This window comes from Typopeltis vanoorti, chromosome 4 (assembly GCF_054136105.1).
Source record: "Typopeltis vanoorti isolate ZY-2024b chromosome 4, IOZ_Tvanoo_1.0, whole genome shotgun sequence".
Classification (NCBI taxonomy): Eukaryota; Metazoa; Arthropoda; class Arachnida; order Uropygi; family Thelyphonidae; genus Typopeltis; species Typopeltis vanoorti.
In genome coordinates this window covers 98,761,792-98,781,140 of record NC_143552.1, presented here as the reverse complement: position 1 = coordinate 98,781,140, position 19,349 = coordinate 98,761,792, and the positions used below count along the sequence as shown (strand labels likewise).

The following is a 19,349-nucleotide window of genomic DNA, read 5'->3' as shown; positions in this document are numbered from 1 at the left end:
TTTATGTGATTCCCTCCCACAAAAAGGTTATGAAGCTATAATACATTACTAAACAGTGGATAAGATGGGGAGGGGGAGATTAATTATATTTTTCATATTTTTTTTTTATTTTTATTTTTAACATAATCTGGAAATACTGCTCTAAAAACCAAACATGAGACTTTTTAAGGCCTTCAATAAATGTATCAGGCAATGAAATTCATCTCCCATTTATCAGGAACTTGGTGTAAACAAGTTTACACCAAGTTCCTGAAAGTAGAAGAATTACAATATCAAACAGAGTTGCTCTACCAAATGCTTCAGTTTCTTAATTTCATTATCCTTTTCTAGATAGTTTAATCACCAAGAGAAAACCTTTAAGGGTTTTTCACAAAAAGAATAAATAATGAATAATGTGATCCTCTACCTCCATGACAGAACTGAATAACTGGTTCGATGCTTCATGAACAAGTGGTTTTGTCATATACTACAGTCAACTCTCAGTAGAGCAAATTCATAGACTAGTGGATAATCTGATATAATGAATTTCTTTTAGCATAGCATTGTACCTACAGGACTTTGACTGTGACTTTTCAGTAGTATGTTGTAGTAAGTAGTAAGTATGCATGGTCACCTTTCACTACATCAGACAGGTGACCATGCATACTTAGATGAGAGAGAGAGAGAGATGTAGATTGAAATGACAATTGTGATGGGAGGAATTTTACAATCCTTTTTTTCAGACACATCTAAATTAGCCAGTTTTAATAGTGATAGCAGGGCTTCCTTCCTCCCCACATCACATATGCACAGACCTCAGTAACAGGTTCAGTGTTTGTCTGCTTTCAGAGCTACAATATATAAATAAACAACTGCCATAACAAATTTGATAAAAGAATTTCCATCAAAACTATGCAAACAAACAATAAAATATCAATTACATTTATCAATAACAGACTAACAGTGAAAGCAACATCTTTTAAAAGCTACCCAGACATGATTTTGGTGAAGAAGAGAAATTAAACATGAAAATAAATACGACAATTAGAAAGATAGAGATGCTAGAAAAATAGCCAATTGATTTTCACACAGAGAGTCGGTTTAGAAATGAGTTAATGAAAGACTAGAACACTGAAGATATGAGAATGAAATGCAAAAGTGAAGATATAAGAAAGAATTCCGAGATTATTAATATCCCAAAATTCAAAAAGCTAATTTTTGAATATACAAACAATATGGGAGATAAAGGACCGGTAAAAAAAAAAAATATATATATATATATATATATATATATATATTTCATGCAACAAGTATGGAAATGATTATAAAAAATCAATAAAAAGAGAAGTTTTATAACTCAACCTCAAGTGTCACTAATGTAACTAATACAATGATTAATCTATCAAATCATCAGGCAATTTCAAACAAATCCTTACCTAACACTGCTTAGATTTTCCTCTCAAATAACTTTTCCAAATATACTCATGTTAATGTTTAGTATAGAAAACACACCTCTAAAGATAATAATTTACTAACTAAATTTATTTACCTAATTAGATTACTAAATCAATGTTTTGCCTTGGTCACCAATGCATCTTTCATGGACACAAAGAAATATACTAAACACAGGCACAACTGTAGGAGCCTGTCTTTTACAATCAGTGTGTGTTTGCCTTCCTGCCAGCATGATTCCATCACTGCCCTCAACTGGCACAGTGATGGTATCTTGCTGAAGATCTACCATACTTTTGGTAATATGACACAGCTAAATTTGTGTAGGTTTGGAGAATGTTGTAATGCAATAGCAGATTTCAGAAAGAGTCATGCCTGTATAAGATGGAGGTCCTCCCCCACAATTAGGATGCTGATTTGTATCCATGGCATGGCATGATCTGCCACTGTGGAACAGTTTGATAATGGCCATTGTTAGTAGTGGAAGTTAGTAATGGTGTAAGTTTTTCATGCAGTACTATCATATCCTGTACATCCCCCCTTGAGGGTACATATCAGGAATTTGATGATGATGATGGCATCTCCATGGAGTCCAGACTCTAATCGTGGGAGACCCAAACTATTATACTCACAAAACCTATCACATCTCTCCTTAAACTCATTCAGGGAATCACAACTAACTCTGGCAATCAATTCCACTCATTCACCAGTCTCCATGCCAAAAAATATGGTCTTAAATTTAAGAGAGGATATTCAGTTGTTTGCTGATGATGCAAAAACTAGAGAGAGAGCAATAATCAATAAAGGTAATGTAGATATAGGGCTATGACTTGGCCATATCTGGACTATTGTACACAGATTTGGTCATCTGGGTTTCTTGTGGACCAAGAGGTGGTAGAGAAGATTCAGAGACGATATATGTTATCCACCCCTATCCACGCTACCAGCTTCATATCCATTCCCATTTGCTCCAACTTTTGTAATAGCTGTCCATGTGATATTCTGTCAAGTGCCATTGCTAAGTCTACTAATATCATGGTGTAGCCATTTCCTTTATACTTTTACAAAACTTTCCTGCCCACTATAGAGTATGGCATCCCTATAATTCCAATGTGATTTTTTTACATTTAACCAACTTTTCCAACACTTTAACAACTACTCCTGATGGGTTGTCAATTATTTCATATAATACTCCATATTTCAAAATACAGTAGTAATAAACATCATCATGCATATCAAGGATTTAGGCCTAGCATAGCCTGCTTTGGCCTTAGAAGTCATCGCTGAATCATTTAAGAGGACGTCCTGGTTTTCTTTTTCCTAATGGCTTGTATTTTAAGGCTTGTTTTAGTAATCTTTCTGTTTTCATTCTTTGAACGTGTTCCATCCATTTATGTTTATATTTTTTTTAATTTTTTTTGACAATTTCTATTTGACAAAGTTAAAAGAAACATATTATTTAACATATTAAAAGAAAGACAAATACCAAATAATATCCTAAAAGCTATCACAAGTATATATGAAAATAATCAAATACAAATAAGATTAAATCACGAGTTATCATATACGAGAGAGAGATAAACCAAGGGGTCCGACAGGAATGTCCCCTCTCAGCAACTCTTTTTAATATCTACTTAAATGAAAAAAATAATAAAAATAACACTCTCCTCTTTGCCGATGACCAAATAATAATTACAAATTCTGAAGATAAACTACAGAAAGCTATTTTAGATCTAAATGAGATATCCAAAGATTATGGTATGATAATATCAACAGTAATAAACTTGCATATAATAATTTAAAGCAGTCCTAATTAAACTTTGTTTTGTACAAAACTGGATATTCACATGTATGTTTGATTAGACAAACTGACCTTGGTCCCAGTGAGTCTGGATATTCAACATTGTGTGTGTGTGTGTGTGTGTGTGTGTGTGTGTGTGTGTGTGTGTGTGTGTAAAATTTTGTATCTGAAAATAAATTAACTAAGTCACTTCTCTTTTATGCAAAGTTGAAAAGGTTTTGTAAAGAGCTAGCTTGCCACACTGTCCTATCATGTAATCCTCCTATCGTTTTCACTCCATCACTTCGTGTTGCAGATTATCTTTCATGTTATCTTAAATTTTATCTTAACATTTTATTCAGAGTCATCCCCTGGGCCATTTCTGTACAGCTTGCTTTACAAATTTGACATGGTATTCTTCCCAGGTCCATCCTTATTGAGGCACCAAAACCAGAAAATTATGTAATTCTATAATCATTTTCACTCCATCACTTCGTGCTGCAGATTATCTTTCATGTTATCTTATCATTTTTATTCAGAATCATCCCCTGGGGGCCATTTCTTTGCACCTTGCTTTACAAATCTGACATGGTATTCTTCTCTAGTCCATCCTTATTAAGGCACCAAAACTACAAAAGCAGTTTTGTCAATTCTAAGTAGGATGGTGGTATGGCTTCTAACCCTCCACTAAGCAGAGCAGAGCAGAGCAGTGGTCTCACGCCAGGCAACGTGGGGGGGGGGGGGGCATTATCACTTAAAAATATTCACAAACATCCCTGGCACATTGAAATTCAAACCCACATGCTGATGAATGGATAGCAGATATGTTATCAATTCTGCCATACAGGCCGAGCTGGATGGCCAAATTGAGGTTTGTAAAACAAACATCAGGCATTCATATGAAACAGTGTATCTATCAATTAACTTTAACATAATTTAATATCATTTATTTTGACCCTTTATCAATATTTTTTTTTGTAGTAAGTCAATCTTATCTTATTTATTGATCTTCACTAAACATAAATGAAGCAAAATTGTTAAACTCTTGTATATCTGTGTTTTGTTTGTAACAATGTTCACATGAGACCGCATTAGTATGATTCTGGTGTTTCGGTTATACACTGATTGTCATACAAAGTGTTGTTTCAGGAAATTGACAACATCGACTTTATTTCCTATATTTCATCAAGTTAAATTGGTATTTTCAGAGATTAATAAATATGTATTGAGCATGTGCAGGCAGGCACACTCCAGTAAAAGGGATAGAAAAGGAGAAATGCAGGAAGGCCTAAAGTCCTATGCCACCTATTCAACAGATGAGGGTTTCCCAAATGAGAGGCAGTTTGGGCTTACATGAAATTCATATTAATGTGAATTTCATGTCCTACTTCATTTCTGACAAATTATGGAGACTGCAACTGTGTTAGAAATAGTTATTTTAATTTCCCGACATTTCGACCTTCATATTAAGGTCGAAATGTCGGGAAATTAAAATTAAAATCACCCTAGAGTGACACACACACACACACGTGTGTGTGTGTGTGTGTGTGTGTGTGTGAGAGAGAGAAATGTAATATAGCTTGTCTCTCTCTCTCTCTCTATATATATACATATACACACACGCGCGCACAGAGACAAGCTATATTACATTTCACGCAGTATGCCAAAGAGACAACGATCAAATTAATGGTTATTCTGCTGGCTTAACCGCTATTAAAAAAAAAAATTAACTTAAATAAAATAACTACATAATTCTTTTATGACAACATCATAGAATTTTTTTTTTACATAGATAGTTTTATTACAGCAAAAGTGATGTCCTACTTTAACATGAGAGTTGTTATATTAGAGTTAAGATCCTGGATTACCTATAGTCCTATTTATAATTGATTCTTAGGCAGAAAAGTTATGCAGGTAGAATATGTGCCTTCCATATTTTGGGATTTTTAAATTTAATAACTATGGTAAAGCCAGCCTTTCGGATCATGCCCTCAATACTCTACATAGAATTGACTGGAAAGGCACCTGTTGTTTACATCACACCAAAATGCGGTGTGAATGTAAATTTAAGGAGTCCTGTGAAATTTTTATCACCTACCCTAATTTTAACAATGATGATGGTCTAAAGAATATGGAAGTCACATATTCTACCTGCATAACTTTTCTGCCTAAGAATCAATTATAAATAGGACTACAGGTAATCCAGGATCTTAACTCTAATATAACAACTCTTATGTTAAATTAGGACATCACTTTTGCTGAAATAAAAAATAAAAATAAAAAAATAAATAAAAATAAAACTTGTTCTCTGATGTCATAAATAGAATATAGCTTTGATGTAGTTATTTTACTTTATTTATTTATTTAATTTTTTTTTTCACTAAAGGTCAGGCAAGTAGAATAACCACTTGATCAAATTATTTTCTCTTTGGCATACTGTGTGAAATGTAATATAGCTTGACTCTATATATATATGTGTATACTTCAGATGACAACCTTAATATGAAGGCTGAAATGTTGGGAAATTAAAATAATTATTTCTAATATGGTTGTAGTCTCCATAATTTGTCTGAAATGAATTTCATGTCAGCTGACTGAATTAATTAATTCTAAATATACTTGTTAATCTTTATTTACTAGAATTTTCTAAAATGATTTCATTATTTACTTAAGTTAAAAGATGGGGGAAAGTACACATTTTATACATTACCTCTTGAAGAGTAAGAGTACTTTTCTTATTAGGCATGATGCTATTAGACTCTTCAAAGAATACTCCAATGGTTCCTGCCACATCACCCTTAAAAAAAAAACACAGCATCGTTCCCACGGCTTTCATATTTTAATTAAAATATTTCAACCTTTTGAGAAATAAATAAATAAAACATAAAATCAAATAGTCAAATTAAAAACAGGTTATTTAAAAGTACAGATAACAATTTCATTCGAAGGCCAAATCTAAAAACATAAATGACCACTAAATAGCGAGACTTAGCAGGAATGGAGAGATGCCTCATATTACCAACCTGCAAAGTTAATAAATCTATTGATTTTAATAATAAAATATACTAAATCAAAGCCTTTTGGTTTTATAAGTAAGACATTAAATGGAGAATATATTATGGATTCATCCATATTTTATAGCCAAATATAGAAAGAAATTTTAAAAAGTATTGAAATTTACCAGAGCTTATGAGAATATAGCCTTCAGCATCAGATTTGCACTACTTAAAAGATACAAGCTCTGCCTACAAACTCTTATTATATTAGTGCTTAAATCTGGTTTCAATGGCTTGACAGTGAAGCACTTTAAGCACTAATAAAAGAGAAAACATATAAGCTCCTGGGCAAAGCAAAGTAGTGAAAACCAAGGCAACTTTGATGCTGAATGCTATATTCTCATAAACTCTCTGGTAAATTTTGAAACTTTTTTTTAAACATAATTTCATTCTATGTTTGACTATAAAATATGAATGAATCTATATCCTCCATTTTAATATCTAATCATTTTAAAATTAAATTAAAAGTCTTTCTGAAAGATAAATGAGAAAACGTTCCTGAACATGCTTGATATTTTGACATAAAAACATAGCTGGATATTCTTGAAAAGAAAGTTGATGACCATTAATGACTTAAAGGATTTTTTTTAAAGTATGGAACTTGCAATAAAGCCAAAAATAATATAAGACTGAAAGTAATGTGGAAAATGAAGAAACCAAGAAATGTATGAAGGAATTAATTGATATAAATTACAAACATGGAAACAACAAGACTAAGAATATACTTCGATAAAGTATTTAGTTATGAAATAAGATGAACACAAAACTGTATAAAAGGACTAAAAATCAAAAATCCTGTAATAAATACAAGAAGTCAGTAATATTAATGATGATGATGTGCTGACCATTTCAAGTGATTCATCATCAATTATAAAGAAAGGAAAGAGAAACAAGTTATGAGCAGGGCCGGCCATCTCTGGCGTGCAGTGGGTGCAATGCACCCGAGCCCCACGATCGAGTGGGCACAGTCGTTACACATTTGCAGAAACGTATTTTTTATTTTATTTCTTCTAATTTTGCTTATAACTAATGGGATTTCATCGACAGGATTCAGGGGCCTCGGTAATAATAATATCTCTGTGTTTCTCTATTATATTAGGGTTTTTGCTTAACCCTTTTGATACGTTTATGCAGTGTATAAAAATTAACAAACATGATTTCGTTTTAAACCTAAAATGCTTGATTCATCATTAGTTTTTTCCTAATCTGTTACACATTTATATCATTTGGCTCGTTATCGAAACCGTTGAAAAAATATTATATTCTTTATATATGGTTAGTGTAAAGCAAGGGTGGACAACCCTTAACATGCCTGCCAAACATGGCATGCCAATGACTTTTTTCCAGCACGCAACCCAGGGCTCATTTTAAAAAATAATTAAATAAAAAAATACATTTCAAACATCTTTGCTGACACATATTTTAACTTAATATAATACAATTTTATTAAGTACAGCTATACCAAATAAAAATGCAATAATTAATTAAACTCTACCAACTGTTTCATAATAATAAGTATAAGTAATAAGAAAATTAGAAACAAATATCCTATTTCCAAGCCATCGATATATCTCCGTGATATACTGATGTACAAGTTTTGTCCATAATAGATTTAGTTTAATCCTTTATCCCAGTGAGAGCAAACAAAGTTTGCGCCTGAAAATATCTTCAGGACTAAATATATATAGTGTTGTACTATCTTATCCAGTAAGTAGTGCAACACCAAGGCAACTCGTGGCAAAGGTGGAGCAAGCTACCAGGCACTTCTAACCCAGTATCTCCCATAATGCAAAACACATTTCCTATGTGGATATGTATACTGTTATGCATTAAAGGGATTGGCCATCTACCCAGACTAGTTTCGACCTTTATTGAGGTCTCTACAGTGGGAGCCAGGCCCAGAGCTGGAGATACCAGGCAGAAGCAGTAGCAAGTCATCTGTGCCTATGGGAGTTGCCAAAAGGTTTATCACCTTTTTTAAAAATTACTCTGGATTTAGAGAAAGATGTTGAAAATTTATTTATCACTAGGTTAGACTATAATAGATTTAGTTTAATCCTTTATCCCAGTGAGAGCAAACAAAGTTTGCACCTGAAAATATCTTCAGGACTAAATATAGTGTTGTACTATCTTATCCAGTAAGTAGTGCAACACCAAGGCAACTCGTGGCAAAGGTGGAGCAAGCTACCAGGCACTTCTAACCCAGTATCTCCCATAATGCAAAACACATTTCCTATGTGGATATGTATACTGTTATGCATTAAAGGGATTGGCCATCTACCCAGACTAGTTTCGACCTTTATTGAGGTCTCTTCGGTGGGAGCCAGGCTCCCGGCTCCCACTGAAGGTCGAAACTAGTCTGGGTAGATGGCCAATTCCTTTAATGCATAACAGTATACATATCCACATAGGAAATGTGTTTTGCATTATGGGAGATACTGGGTTAGAAGTGCCTGGTAGCTTGCTCCACCTTTGCCACGAGTTGCCTTGGTGTTGCACTACTTACTGGATAAGATAGTACAACACTATATTTAGTCCTGAAGATATTTTCAGGCGCAAACTTTGTTTGCTCTCACTGGGATAAAGGATTAAACTAAATCTATTATAGTCTAACCTAGTGATAAATAAATTTTCAACAAGTTTTGTCCAGTTCAGTTGTTGCATTATTCGTCAGGCATCCAGACATGGCGTGACTCCTTTACCATCATTTAATATATCTTTTCATGTTTCATAAAGAACGTATCTGTTTTCTAAAGTGGATTTGGATTTTATTAAATCATAAGTCGTTAAAATATGGATTGGAAGTATTTATTGTCAATTAATATGTTTAACTTATTAGATATAAAAGCAAATTTCCTTTACATCGATTTTCGGAAACTAAAGTTTTCAGTTTTTTTCGTAAAATCCCCGCATATATTGCAATTGCTATTTCCTGCCTAGAGAGCAGTTTCCTTGTGTGCTGGGGGGACAGACTGCCACATATCTAGTTTTTAGTGTTTGCCAGTGCAGCATATAGTTTTGTTTGCGGCTAAATAGTATAGTTTTTTGGGGAAGGGACATGCGATTCATTAGTTAGTGCCATTTTTATCCCAGCTGTCTCTAATTGCACTATTTGTTGAGAAATATATTACACAGACTGCAAATGTTTGTACATTATTCAGTAATACAATAAAACGACCTACTTTTACTTGCGTCTGCAGACGTATTGGCTAGTATGGAGGGCACGTGGTTTGCTACAGGAAGCGAGTCACTATTGCCATGAGGTGAATGTGATTAAACTTTTTTTTTCTGTGCAAGGTTACACAAAACTTTTCAATTTCTTTTTTTTGTAAAGTAAAAGCAGGGGTGCGAGTTATACGCGAGGACCAGTTATATTCCAATAACTACGGCAAGTTATTTTTAAAACTATGTGAAATGTATTATCAATATTCAGGATTATGAAGTGTTGTCTGCATGTGATTAGATCTCAACTACATTAATTTCAACTCAGTTAATAGTGATAGATAAGGGTGAAACTGATGTACTGAAGTAAACAAACGAAAAAAATAAACACATTCCATTAGTGTTTCTAAAATTTTGTAATATTGTAAAAAGTATGTATGTATTTAACTTTTTATTAATTCACAGGATAAAAATATTTAATATTATTTACTTATTCGACAGGCAAAGTCTAACCCATAATGTCCATGCCAAGAAAGTATCCCTCCGGGTGTAAAAAAAGGAAATCAGCAGAAAAAAAAAAAAAGAAGTAAAGCAAAATCTCAAAAAGTCACACGTAGATTTGTTTTCATGGCTACAAAATAAATCTGACAATGAAATTGCTAGGACTTCAGCAGTTGCGATTTAACTTTTTGTTAATTCACGGGATAAAAATATTTAATATTATTTACTTATTCGACAGGCAAAGTCTAACCCATAATGTCCATGCCAAGAAAGTATCCCTCTGGGTGTAAAAAAAGGAAATCAGCAGAAAAAAAAATAAGAAGAAAAGCAAAATCTCAAAAAGTCACACGTAGATTTGTTTTCATGGCTACAAAATAAATCTGACAACGAAATTGCTATAACTTCAGCAGTTGCGATTCAAACTTCAACTGAAGAAGAAAACTCCAAGCAAGCTAAACAACTTTTCAACGAAAATGTATAAACTGTAGGATTCATCGAAAAAGACGCGTCTCATTATACAACCGTTTTGGATACAGCAAATAATGATGAAAACAATAATAATGATGGTGATCAAGTGAATATAAATGATCCAGGTTTGTGGCCAAATATTATAACTGATAAATTTAGATTATTTTGTGTTAAAACCGTACCTAAACAACATCATCAAGATGCATTCGTTAAGAATATTGAAGGTAGATCATTTTCTACATTGTACTATTTAAAAAAAATGCCAAATGAAGAAACTCAGCTTCGCAGCTGGTTAGTTTACTCTAAAGCTCAAGACTCAGTATTTTGCTTTTGTTGTGTATTATTTTCCAAAAGAAGAGGAAAAGATCAATCAACACAATTTATATATGGTTTTAATAAATGGAGAAAACTGTCATCTGTAATTCGAGATCATGAGCTTTCCATTGGTCACTTTAATTCATTTATTGCTTGGTAAGAATTATTAAAAAGGCTTAAGTTATGTTCAACTGTTGACAGAACAAATTAAATTAATATAAATAAAGAAATAGAATGTCTAAAATTACTATTCCAAAGAATTGTAGATGTAATTCCATTTTTAGCAAGTAATAACCTGTCATTTCGAGGATCCCATGAAACAATAGGAACGCCGAAAATTTTTTTAAGTTTAATAGAATTATTAAGTAAATATGATTCTGTGCTAATGGATCATGTAAACAGAATTACAAATACGAAAAAAAGAATTGTGCACCATTTGGCACATAGATTTCAAGAGGAAATTATTGCTGCATTAGGTAATGAAGTCCTTAATAAAATTAAAGACATTATAAAAGCAGCCATATATTACAGCATCCAAATGGATTGTACTCCTGATATTTCTCACAACGAACAAACTTCAATAATTATTAGATATGTAAATTTTGTAGACAAAAAATTAATTCTAAATGAGTCATTTATAGGATTTATATTTATAGGATTTACTGAAGTAACTGATGTGACTGATGAAGGACTAGCAAATTCGCTTTTAAAAAGAATAGGGGAGCTTGATTTAGATATTATGAATTGTAGAGGGCAAGCATACGATAACAGTAGAAATATGAAGAGAACATATAAAGGCGTTTTTTTTTTTTTCATCTACAAAAAGGTGGGAAATTATACAAAAGCATTTAAATATTATGCTTAAACCATTATGTGATACTCGATGGAAAGCCAAAATAGACACAGTCAAAGCAGTGTATACACAGTATGAACAAACTTATAATGCCCTAGAAGAATTTAGTGGTGCAATTAACGATAACACAGCAGTATCCGAAGCTAAAAGTCTACTAGATTCATTACAAGAAATGCCATTTATTTTAAGCTTATCAGTGTGGTTTACAATATTGTCCAAAATTAATAGATCAACAAACTATTTCAAGCAAAAACAATTGTTCTTGACTCTGCTTTTAATTTAGTGAATAAAATAAAAAAAGAAATCTAAAATTTAAGATCAAAATTTAACACATTTTTAACGAAACTTGATTATTTCCGAAGACTTCCCTGAAAAAATAATTCAAAAAAGAAAATGATTATTTTTCGAACTAGCAGAAGATAAAGTTTTATTAAACCCGGTAGAGGAATTTAGATGTCTTTTTCAATGTTGTGATTGATACTGTTATTGTACAAATAGATGAGAGATTTAAAAATATACCCAATATTCTTTCTTATTTTAAATTAATCATCAAATTCCTGACATGTACCCTCAAGGGGTGTACAGGATATGAGAGTACTACATGAAAAATTTACACCATTACTAACTTACTATCTAAAATTTTCCTCCAAATCAGTCTATTACTTGTCAAGACTCCAATATTATCATTATCAGATCTTATATTTCTATTGTATAAGGCACATTGTACCGTATCAATCCACCTATATTTTGGTCTTTCTCTGGGTCGTTTTCCTGCCAACCTGGCAGAGAACACTTATTTTGCTAATCTTTCCTCGCCGATTCTGTTTAAGTGACCATACCACCTAAGATTAGCTCTGCTAACGCATTCCTGGATGCCGACAATGTCAAGTTCTTTCCTAATATACTCGAATTTAATATGATATTGCCATTGATGCCATCTGTTCACGCCTCTAATCTTTCTCAGGACTCTCATATCTGCGGTCTCTAGTCTTTGGTCAAGTATTTTATTTCTGATCCAGCTCTCAGATCCATAAGTTAAAACTGGTTTGAACACTGTCTTGTATACAGCTAATTTAGTGTTCCAACTAATTTCTATCTTATTCCATATGAATTTATTCAATTCACTTCATACCAGCTTTGTTGATTCTGTTGTCTATTTCCATATTTAATTTACCATCTTCACTAAAAATCGTGCCTCAGTAGCTGAAATGTTTTACTTGTTCCATAGGTTCCCCGTTCACAACACAGTTGACATTTTCAACAATTAAGTATAATATCATCCGCATAAAGCAAAGAGCTGACATTAACATCTCCAATTCTGAAATCATGTCTAATACCACTTTGCTTCATAATGTGATCCATATAGATAATGAATAACAGAGGAGATAATGTACATCCTTAACTCACACCAGATTTAACATTAAACCATCTTCCTGTACATCCTTCAATTCTAACTGCTGACATACAACTCAAATACAGACTAAGTATTGCTTAATATAATGCCCAATTGACACCATATAACTGTAGCATACTGAATAGCTTCTCTCTTGGCAACTTGTCATATGCCTTTTCCAGATCAACAAAACTTATCTGCGTTATATATTCCCTGCTTTCTTGACTATTTGTCGTAAAGCGAAGATCTGATCCTGACAGCCTCTAAATGTCCTGAATCCAGCTTGTTCTTCACCAAGCTTTTCTTCCACAATTCTTCTCAACCGTTTCTCAAGTATACTTGCATAGATCTTGCCAGGAGCACTCAGTAGGGAAATACCTCTGTAATTCTCACATTCAGTTTTATTTCCCTTTTTATATCTGGGTACTATAAGAGCTCTACTCCATTCATCGGGAATTCGTCCCTCTGTCAAGGCTTTCTGAACTAAGCAGTGCAGCCACTGTAAGACTTTTATACCACCACACTTCAGCATTTCTGGTCGAATATCATCTACTCCTGCTGCCTTTCCACATTTCAAGCCTTTGATGGCTTTTTCTACTTCACGTATGGATATGTATTCCTGAATGTATGCCTGTTGAGTGTTTTTTACCACTGTGCTTATTTCATTTAGCAATTTTTTGAAGTAATTACTCCATACTTCAAGAATATCTCTTTCTCCTGTTTTCATGTCACCTTTTTCATCTCTATCTCCTTTTACAGCACTCTTTCCTCATTTCTAAGCTGCTAAAACAACCATCATAATATCTTACCACCTTCTTGATATTTATTTTCTATGTTCTTGCCAAAGTCCTCCCATGACTTTTGTTTAGCCAGTTTTACACAGTGTTTAGCTTTCTTACATTTGTCTCTGTATTCTCTAAGAGCAAAAGCTGACTTATTTGCCAAGAACTTTGATATGATTTCTTCTTTTTCCTTCACTGCCTCTTTAACTTCCTGTGTCCACTATGGAGTTCTGATTTTTCTATCCTTCAAGACAACTTCACCACATGCCTCTCTGGCTGAATCAATCAGTGTTTTCATCAGGGCTTGCCACTGAATCTCCAAGGTTTGGTTCCTTCTCAAACTCTTTCATTTTTTCTTGAATAATGTTTGTATATTTTAGTCTACAGTTAACATCTGAGAGCTGCTCAACTTTAATTCTCTTTAAAACTTTCTTACATGTTATTCTTTTCAATATGCACTTCAATTTTATCCTGCTCAAGACTAAATGATGATTACTTCCAATTTCAAATACACTCTGGTGTTCTGCACAGGGGAGCAAACATCAATATCAACAATAAGATAGTCAATAAGACTTATCTTATTCCTTTCCTCTTCTCTCCATGTGAATTTGTGTACATTTTTATGTTGGAATATTGTGTTACTGATAACCAGTCCATGTCCTGAGCAGAAATCTAACAGGTATTTGCCATTATTATTAGTTTTGCTCTTTTCTCCAAATTTTCCCAAAATATTTTTGTATGTCTGACAATCATTTCCTACTCTGCTATTTAGATCTCCAACAAGGACCAACTTTTTCTTTTTCATTGTGTCAGTTGCTTTTTCTAAAGCATCAAAAAATTCTTCCACTTCTACCATAGGCACAAATCATACCAAAGGCATAATCATAGGCACAAATAAGTCTCTTCGTCCAATTCCCCATTCTGATATTAGCCCTCATCACTCTACTTGAGACTGCCTGCCATTCAAGAAGATTAGCCTCGTATTTTGTGTTGAATACTATGGCTACCACTTCTTTTCCTTGATTGTCATTGCCTGAATATAACATTTTGTATTTACTGCTCAGAAAGATCTCACCAGTTTTTGTCTTTTTTGTTTCAGTCACCCCTATTATGTCGATCTGGTACTTATCTAATTCCTCAGCTAGCTCCATTTCTTTGCCATTCAGACTTCTTATGTTGATAGTACCGATCTTTAACTCTGGTGATGTTGAGTTGGGGTGTGTTTTCAGATTTGTTCGAGTAGCTAACTTTTCACTGTTTGCCCTGGTTTCCTGGCGAAAACAATGGGAGCCTTGTTTAACCCGGCAACGCTCCAGCCGGCAAGAAATTTTGTCATGTTGAACCATCATTCTTTATTTTGGTTTAACCAATAAGAATACAATTTGATCGGCTAAATTCCAAATTTCCAGCCCACCCTGTTGGGTATCTACCTGGATTCTTTCAGTATCCAGGTAGATACCCAACAGGGTGCACCACGAGAAGGTGAGGATTGGACATTAGGTCAGAAGCTCTGGTCGGTTCTCCGCATTCCTTTAAAGGCTATGTGGAGGTCTCCTCTCAGTTATACAGCTTTGACCCTTAAGCACTCACTGATATAAAAACAGAAAAAAAACGAACTAGAAACCACTCAAGGGATTTTGTAAAATATTATAGGAAAGATGTAAATGAAGACTTAATCCAGGAAATTGATTTGTTATGAGAATTGATATTGGACCAAAAAAATGTAAATAACGCAGAAGACATATTGCAATATATATTAAATAATAGTTATAACGAACTATTTCCAAATGTGCTAAGTGTACTGAAAATGTTCTTTATGTTACCAGTTACTATAGCAAGTGCAGAGCGTTCTTTTAGCAAATTAAAATCGATAAAGAATTATCTTCGGTCAAGTATGTGTGAAGAATGCTTAAATGCATTGCTATATTAAGCATCGAAAAGGAAACTGCCAAAAATTGTAATTTTTCGGAAATGATTAATGACACAGCAAAAAAAAAAAAATCGCATATTTAAATAAATACATATTAAGCAATATATGTGTTAGTAAAACTAGGCCCCTAAATAGTAAACCTATTTATTTTTTTATGTGTTTAAATTAATTTTTTTTATTACTTTAAACAATAATTAATTGTAAATAGTTTTTGTGCGCTAGTTGGTGAGCCAGGTTACTTTTGTTTGTGTTAAATATTTATTTATTTTAATTATTTAATACTTTTGTGTTCAGTAAAAGTTATGCTAACCTGTTATATTTTGAATGTCGTTTTTTTTTGTTTTCCTGTGCCAAAATCATTTGCAGGTAAGAGGTTTTACAATACGTTAATTTCAAATCCTTTAATTTTTACCTTTGAAAAATATTTTAGGGCCCCAAAAGGTTTCTTGCACCTGGGCCCCTTTATAGAGAAGGCCGGCCCTTTTTATGAGGTTGCCATAAAGGTTATGAAGTGACTAGATGAAGCATGAGCAGGGAAGTGAGAAACATGTTCTATGCATGGAGCGTGATTGGTGAATGGCAGGTGAGGTGGAACTGAATTGGTTTAAGAGTAAGATAAAGAAATTAATTTTATTTAATTGCTATATGGATGAGATCACATAGGCATTAATAATCTCATCTGCAAGGCAATTAAATATACTTTCACTTACTTTAAAACCAATTAAATTCCGTCTAATATCCAGTCACCTAATAAGCTTTATAAAATCTCATAACCAGTCTCTCTTTTGGTTCTACTATAATCAATTGCAAATCACTTGAAATGGCAAGCACAATATCATTAATATTGTTGGTTTGTCGTGTTTACTATAGATTTCTTGATTTTAGTCATTTTTCATCAATGAATTCTTTATTGAATTATATTGTTAGTCTTGTTGTTTCCATGTTTGTAATATATATGAATTTCTTCTACTACACCCTCTCTATAAACCTTACTATAATTCTTCTATAATCTACTCTTTCCCCCTTCAATATACCCTATTCCTCCTATGGGTTTAAATTCGGAAGAAGGCAAATTTTTAAAAAAGGTTTAAATTCAGAAGCCTTAAGGTAGCAGCCCTACCACTGAACTATTCCATCATCAGGCTAGTCTCCTGACATGGAGAACATAATTCTACCTGTAAGCTGACAGAAAAAGATAACTGGATTGAATCTATGGAAATCGACCCTGGAATGGAAAAGGTAAAACAAAAAAAACTGGAAACAAAAATATAATACACATAGCAAACTGGAATGTAAGAGGAATAGCATATAAAGAAATAGATTTAGACCAACCATTAAATGAAAGAAATTTTAAAATAGCAGTAATCACTGAAACAAAACAAAACAAAAAAAAAAAAAAAATTAAAAGGAACTATGAGAACTAAAAATTTTAATGTGATATACAGTGGAGTCGACAGAGACCAAAGAGCACAAGCAGGAGTCATGATTTGGATTCATAACTCTCTTTCAAAACAGTTAAAACATTATAAATTATGGAATGAAAGAATAACAGAAGCTGGAATAAAAATAGATAGAGGCTATTTAACAATAATTGAGTTATATGCCCCAGAAGAAGAGAACAGGATAACATTGATTTTTATAATCAGCTACAAAACATATATAATAAAATAAATAAAAATTATTACATGATTTTAGCAGGAGACTTAAATGCAATTGGAAACATGAAAATAATAATATAGGAATACATGGAGAACATATTCTAAACAGGAATGGTAAAAAAATTAATTGACTTTGTAGTTTATAATAACCTAAAAATAATGAATTCCTTCTATAAACATAAAGACATACATAAATATACTCGGGCAGAAAGAGGATGGAAATCAATATTAGATTTTATATTAAATGAAAAGACATCAAAATTTTCATGTGAGATGTTAGAGTTCACAGAGGATATGAAATAAGCAGTGACCACTTCCATGTTAAAATAAAATTAAGATTACCACCTGAATGGCTACAAGTAACAAGAACAGAAAGAAAATTTGAAACATATAACTTTTTTGTTTTTTTTTTTTAATCGGTGAATAGTCCGTTTTTTTTTCCCGTTTTTATACGTTTTTGAGTGCTGAATTGTTTCTCTGAATACGAGTGTACTTCAGTGGTTGTTTTTCGGAAGTTAGTTGCTGTCGCGATATAATATATGTTGGTACCGTCAGAATCGAACGCGTAACGGTGGAAGACAAAACGAAGCTAAGTTACTTTGTATTTAGTTATATTTCATTTTATTTAATTATATTAGTACTTAAATGTTCTGATGTTTGTACTTTTTTCCCCTCTTATTTATTAATTGAATAATTATTAAGGATTACGCTACTCGGCAGTAAGGAATGATGGTGGATTCAGCAGCAGTCGCAAGTGACGTAACGCCAAGTCCTCCGCCATTTAAGAACTCGATTATTAGCAATATTATAAGGGACTTTGTGGCATGCAGTACTTGCGGCATGTATGCTTCTAAGGAATTACATATGTGGTTTGTTAAAGAGAGTGGAGAGCGTATGTGCGCAAAATGCAGGCAGTTGGAGGAAATAACTACATTAGACATATCGATATCCGACTTTGTTGCTCCAGGAACGGAGAATGAATGTAGGAAGACGAGTAGTATGATAGGAGAGAATGAGAAAATAATGGTTGATAGTGTGGAAGGTGTGAGTGACTGTGGAAGTTTAGGAGATGGTTTTGTTTGGGAGAGTGAATTTAGATTAAGAGTGACTGACCTGCAGCGGGAGATAGATGAGTTGAAAGAGGAGGTGGAATGTCTAGTGAATGAGAGCAGAAGTATGAAAGATAAGATTAGGAGAATGGAAGAGATGAATGCAAGGCGAATCAGAGTAGGAGAGAGAGAGAATTTAAGGAGTATGAGTGAGAGGTATGGGGGTGCTAGAAGAGGAGAGATTGGAAACAGTAGAAGAGAAGGAATGAGAGAGAGGTATGGTAATGCTAGCAGACGAGAGGATGAAAACAGTAGGAGAGACGGAATGAGAGAGAGATATGGAAGTGCTAGAAGAGGAGAGAATGGAAACGGTAGGAGAGATGGAATGAGAGAGAGGTATGGGAATGCTAGAAGACGAGCGGATGGAAACAGTAGTAGGAGAGACAGAATGAGAGAGGGATATGGAAGTGCTAGAAGTGGAGAAAATGGAAACAGTAGGAGAGAAGGAATGAGAGAGATGTATGGGAGTGCTAGAAGAGGAGAGAATGGAAACAGTGGAAGAGAGAGGTATGGGAATGAAAGAAGAGGAGAGAATGGAAACAATAGGAGCGATGGAATGGTAAGAGGTATAATGTATGGTGACTCAATGATCCGTGGTGTTCAGGATAGGATGCGTGAGGAGTGTTTGCCAGGAGGAACAATAGAAAGGGTGGCTATGGCAATTAAGAGAAGTGAAAGGGTGGATGAGATGATTGTGATGGTAGGAACGAATGACTTGAGTGGTAATGTAAGTCGGGCAGCGAGAGATATGAGATTTTTGCTTGAGACTGTACGGAAGAAGACAGAGAGAGGAAAAATAGTGTGCGTGTTGCCTAGGTATGATAATGATGAGCTGAGCAGAAGAGCGGTGATATTGAATGGCATAATAGCGAGAATGTGTGACAAGAGAGGACTGGTATATGTGGATGCTT

At 33.5% G+C, this 19,349-nt stretch overlaps 1 protein-coding gene across 4 annotated transcripts in view; it reads right to left on the bottom strand.

Moving 5' to 3' along the window:
* The window catches only part of LOC150107542 (DNA ligase 3-like), a 505,727-nt gene that overhangs the window by 351,601 nt on the left and 134,777 nt on the right, over positions 1 to 19,349 (bottom strand). For 3 of the 4 annotated variants that reach the window (XM_090391370.1, XM_090391373.1, XM_090391372.1), the window contains exon 7: positions 5,922 to 6,008. The exons of the other annotated variant lie outside the window; for it this stretch is intronic. In XM_090391370.1, the coding sequence (XP_090247496.1) occupies positions 5,922 to 6,008 (87 nt within the window). The remainder of the gene's footprint in view (positions 1 to 5,921; positions 6,009 to 19,349) is intronic. 4 annotated transcript variants of the gene reach the window in all.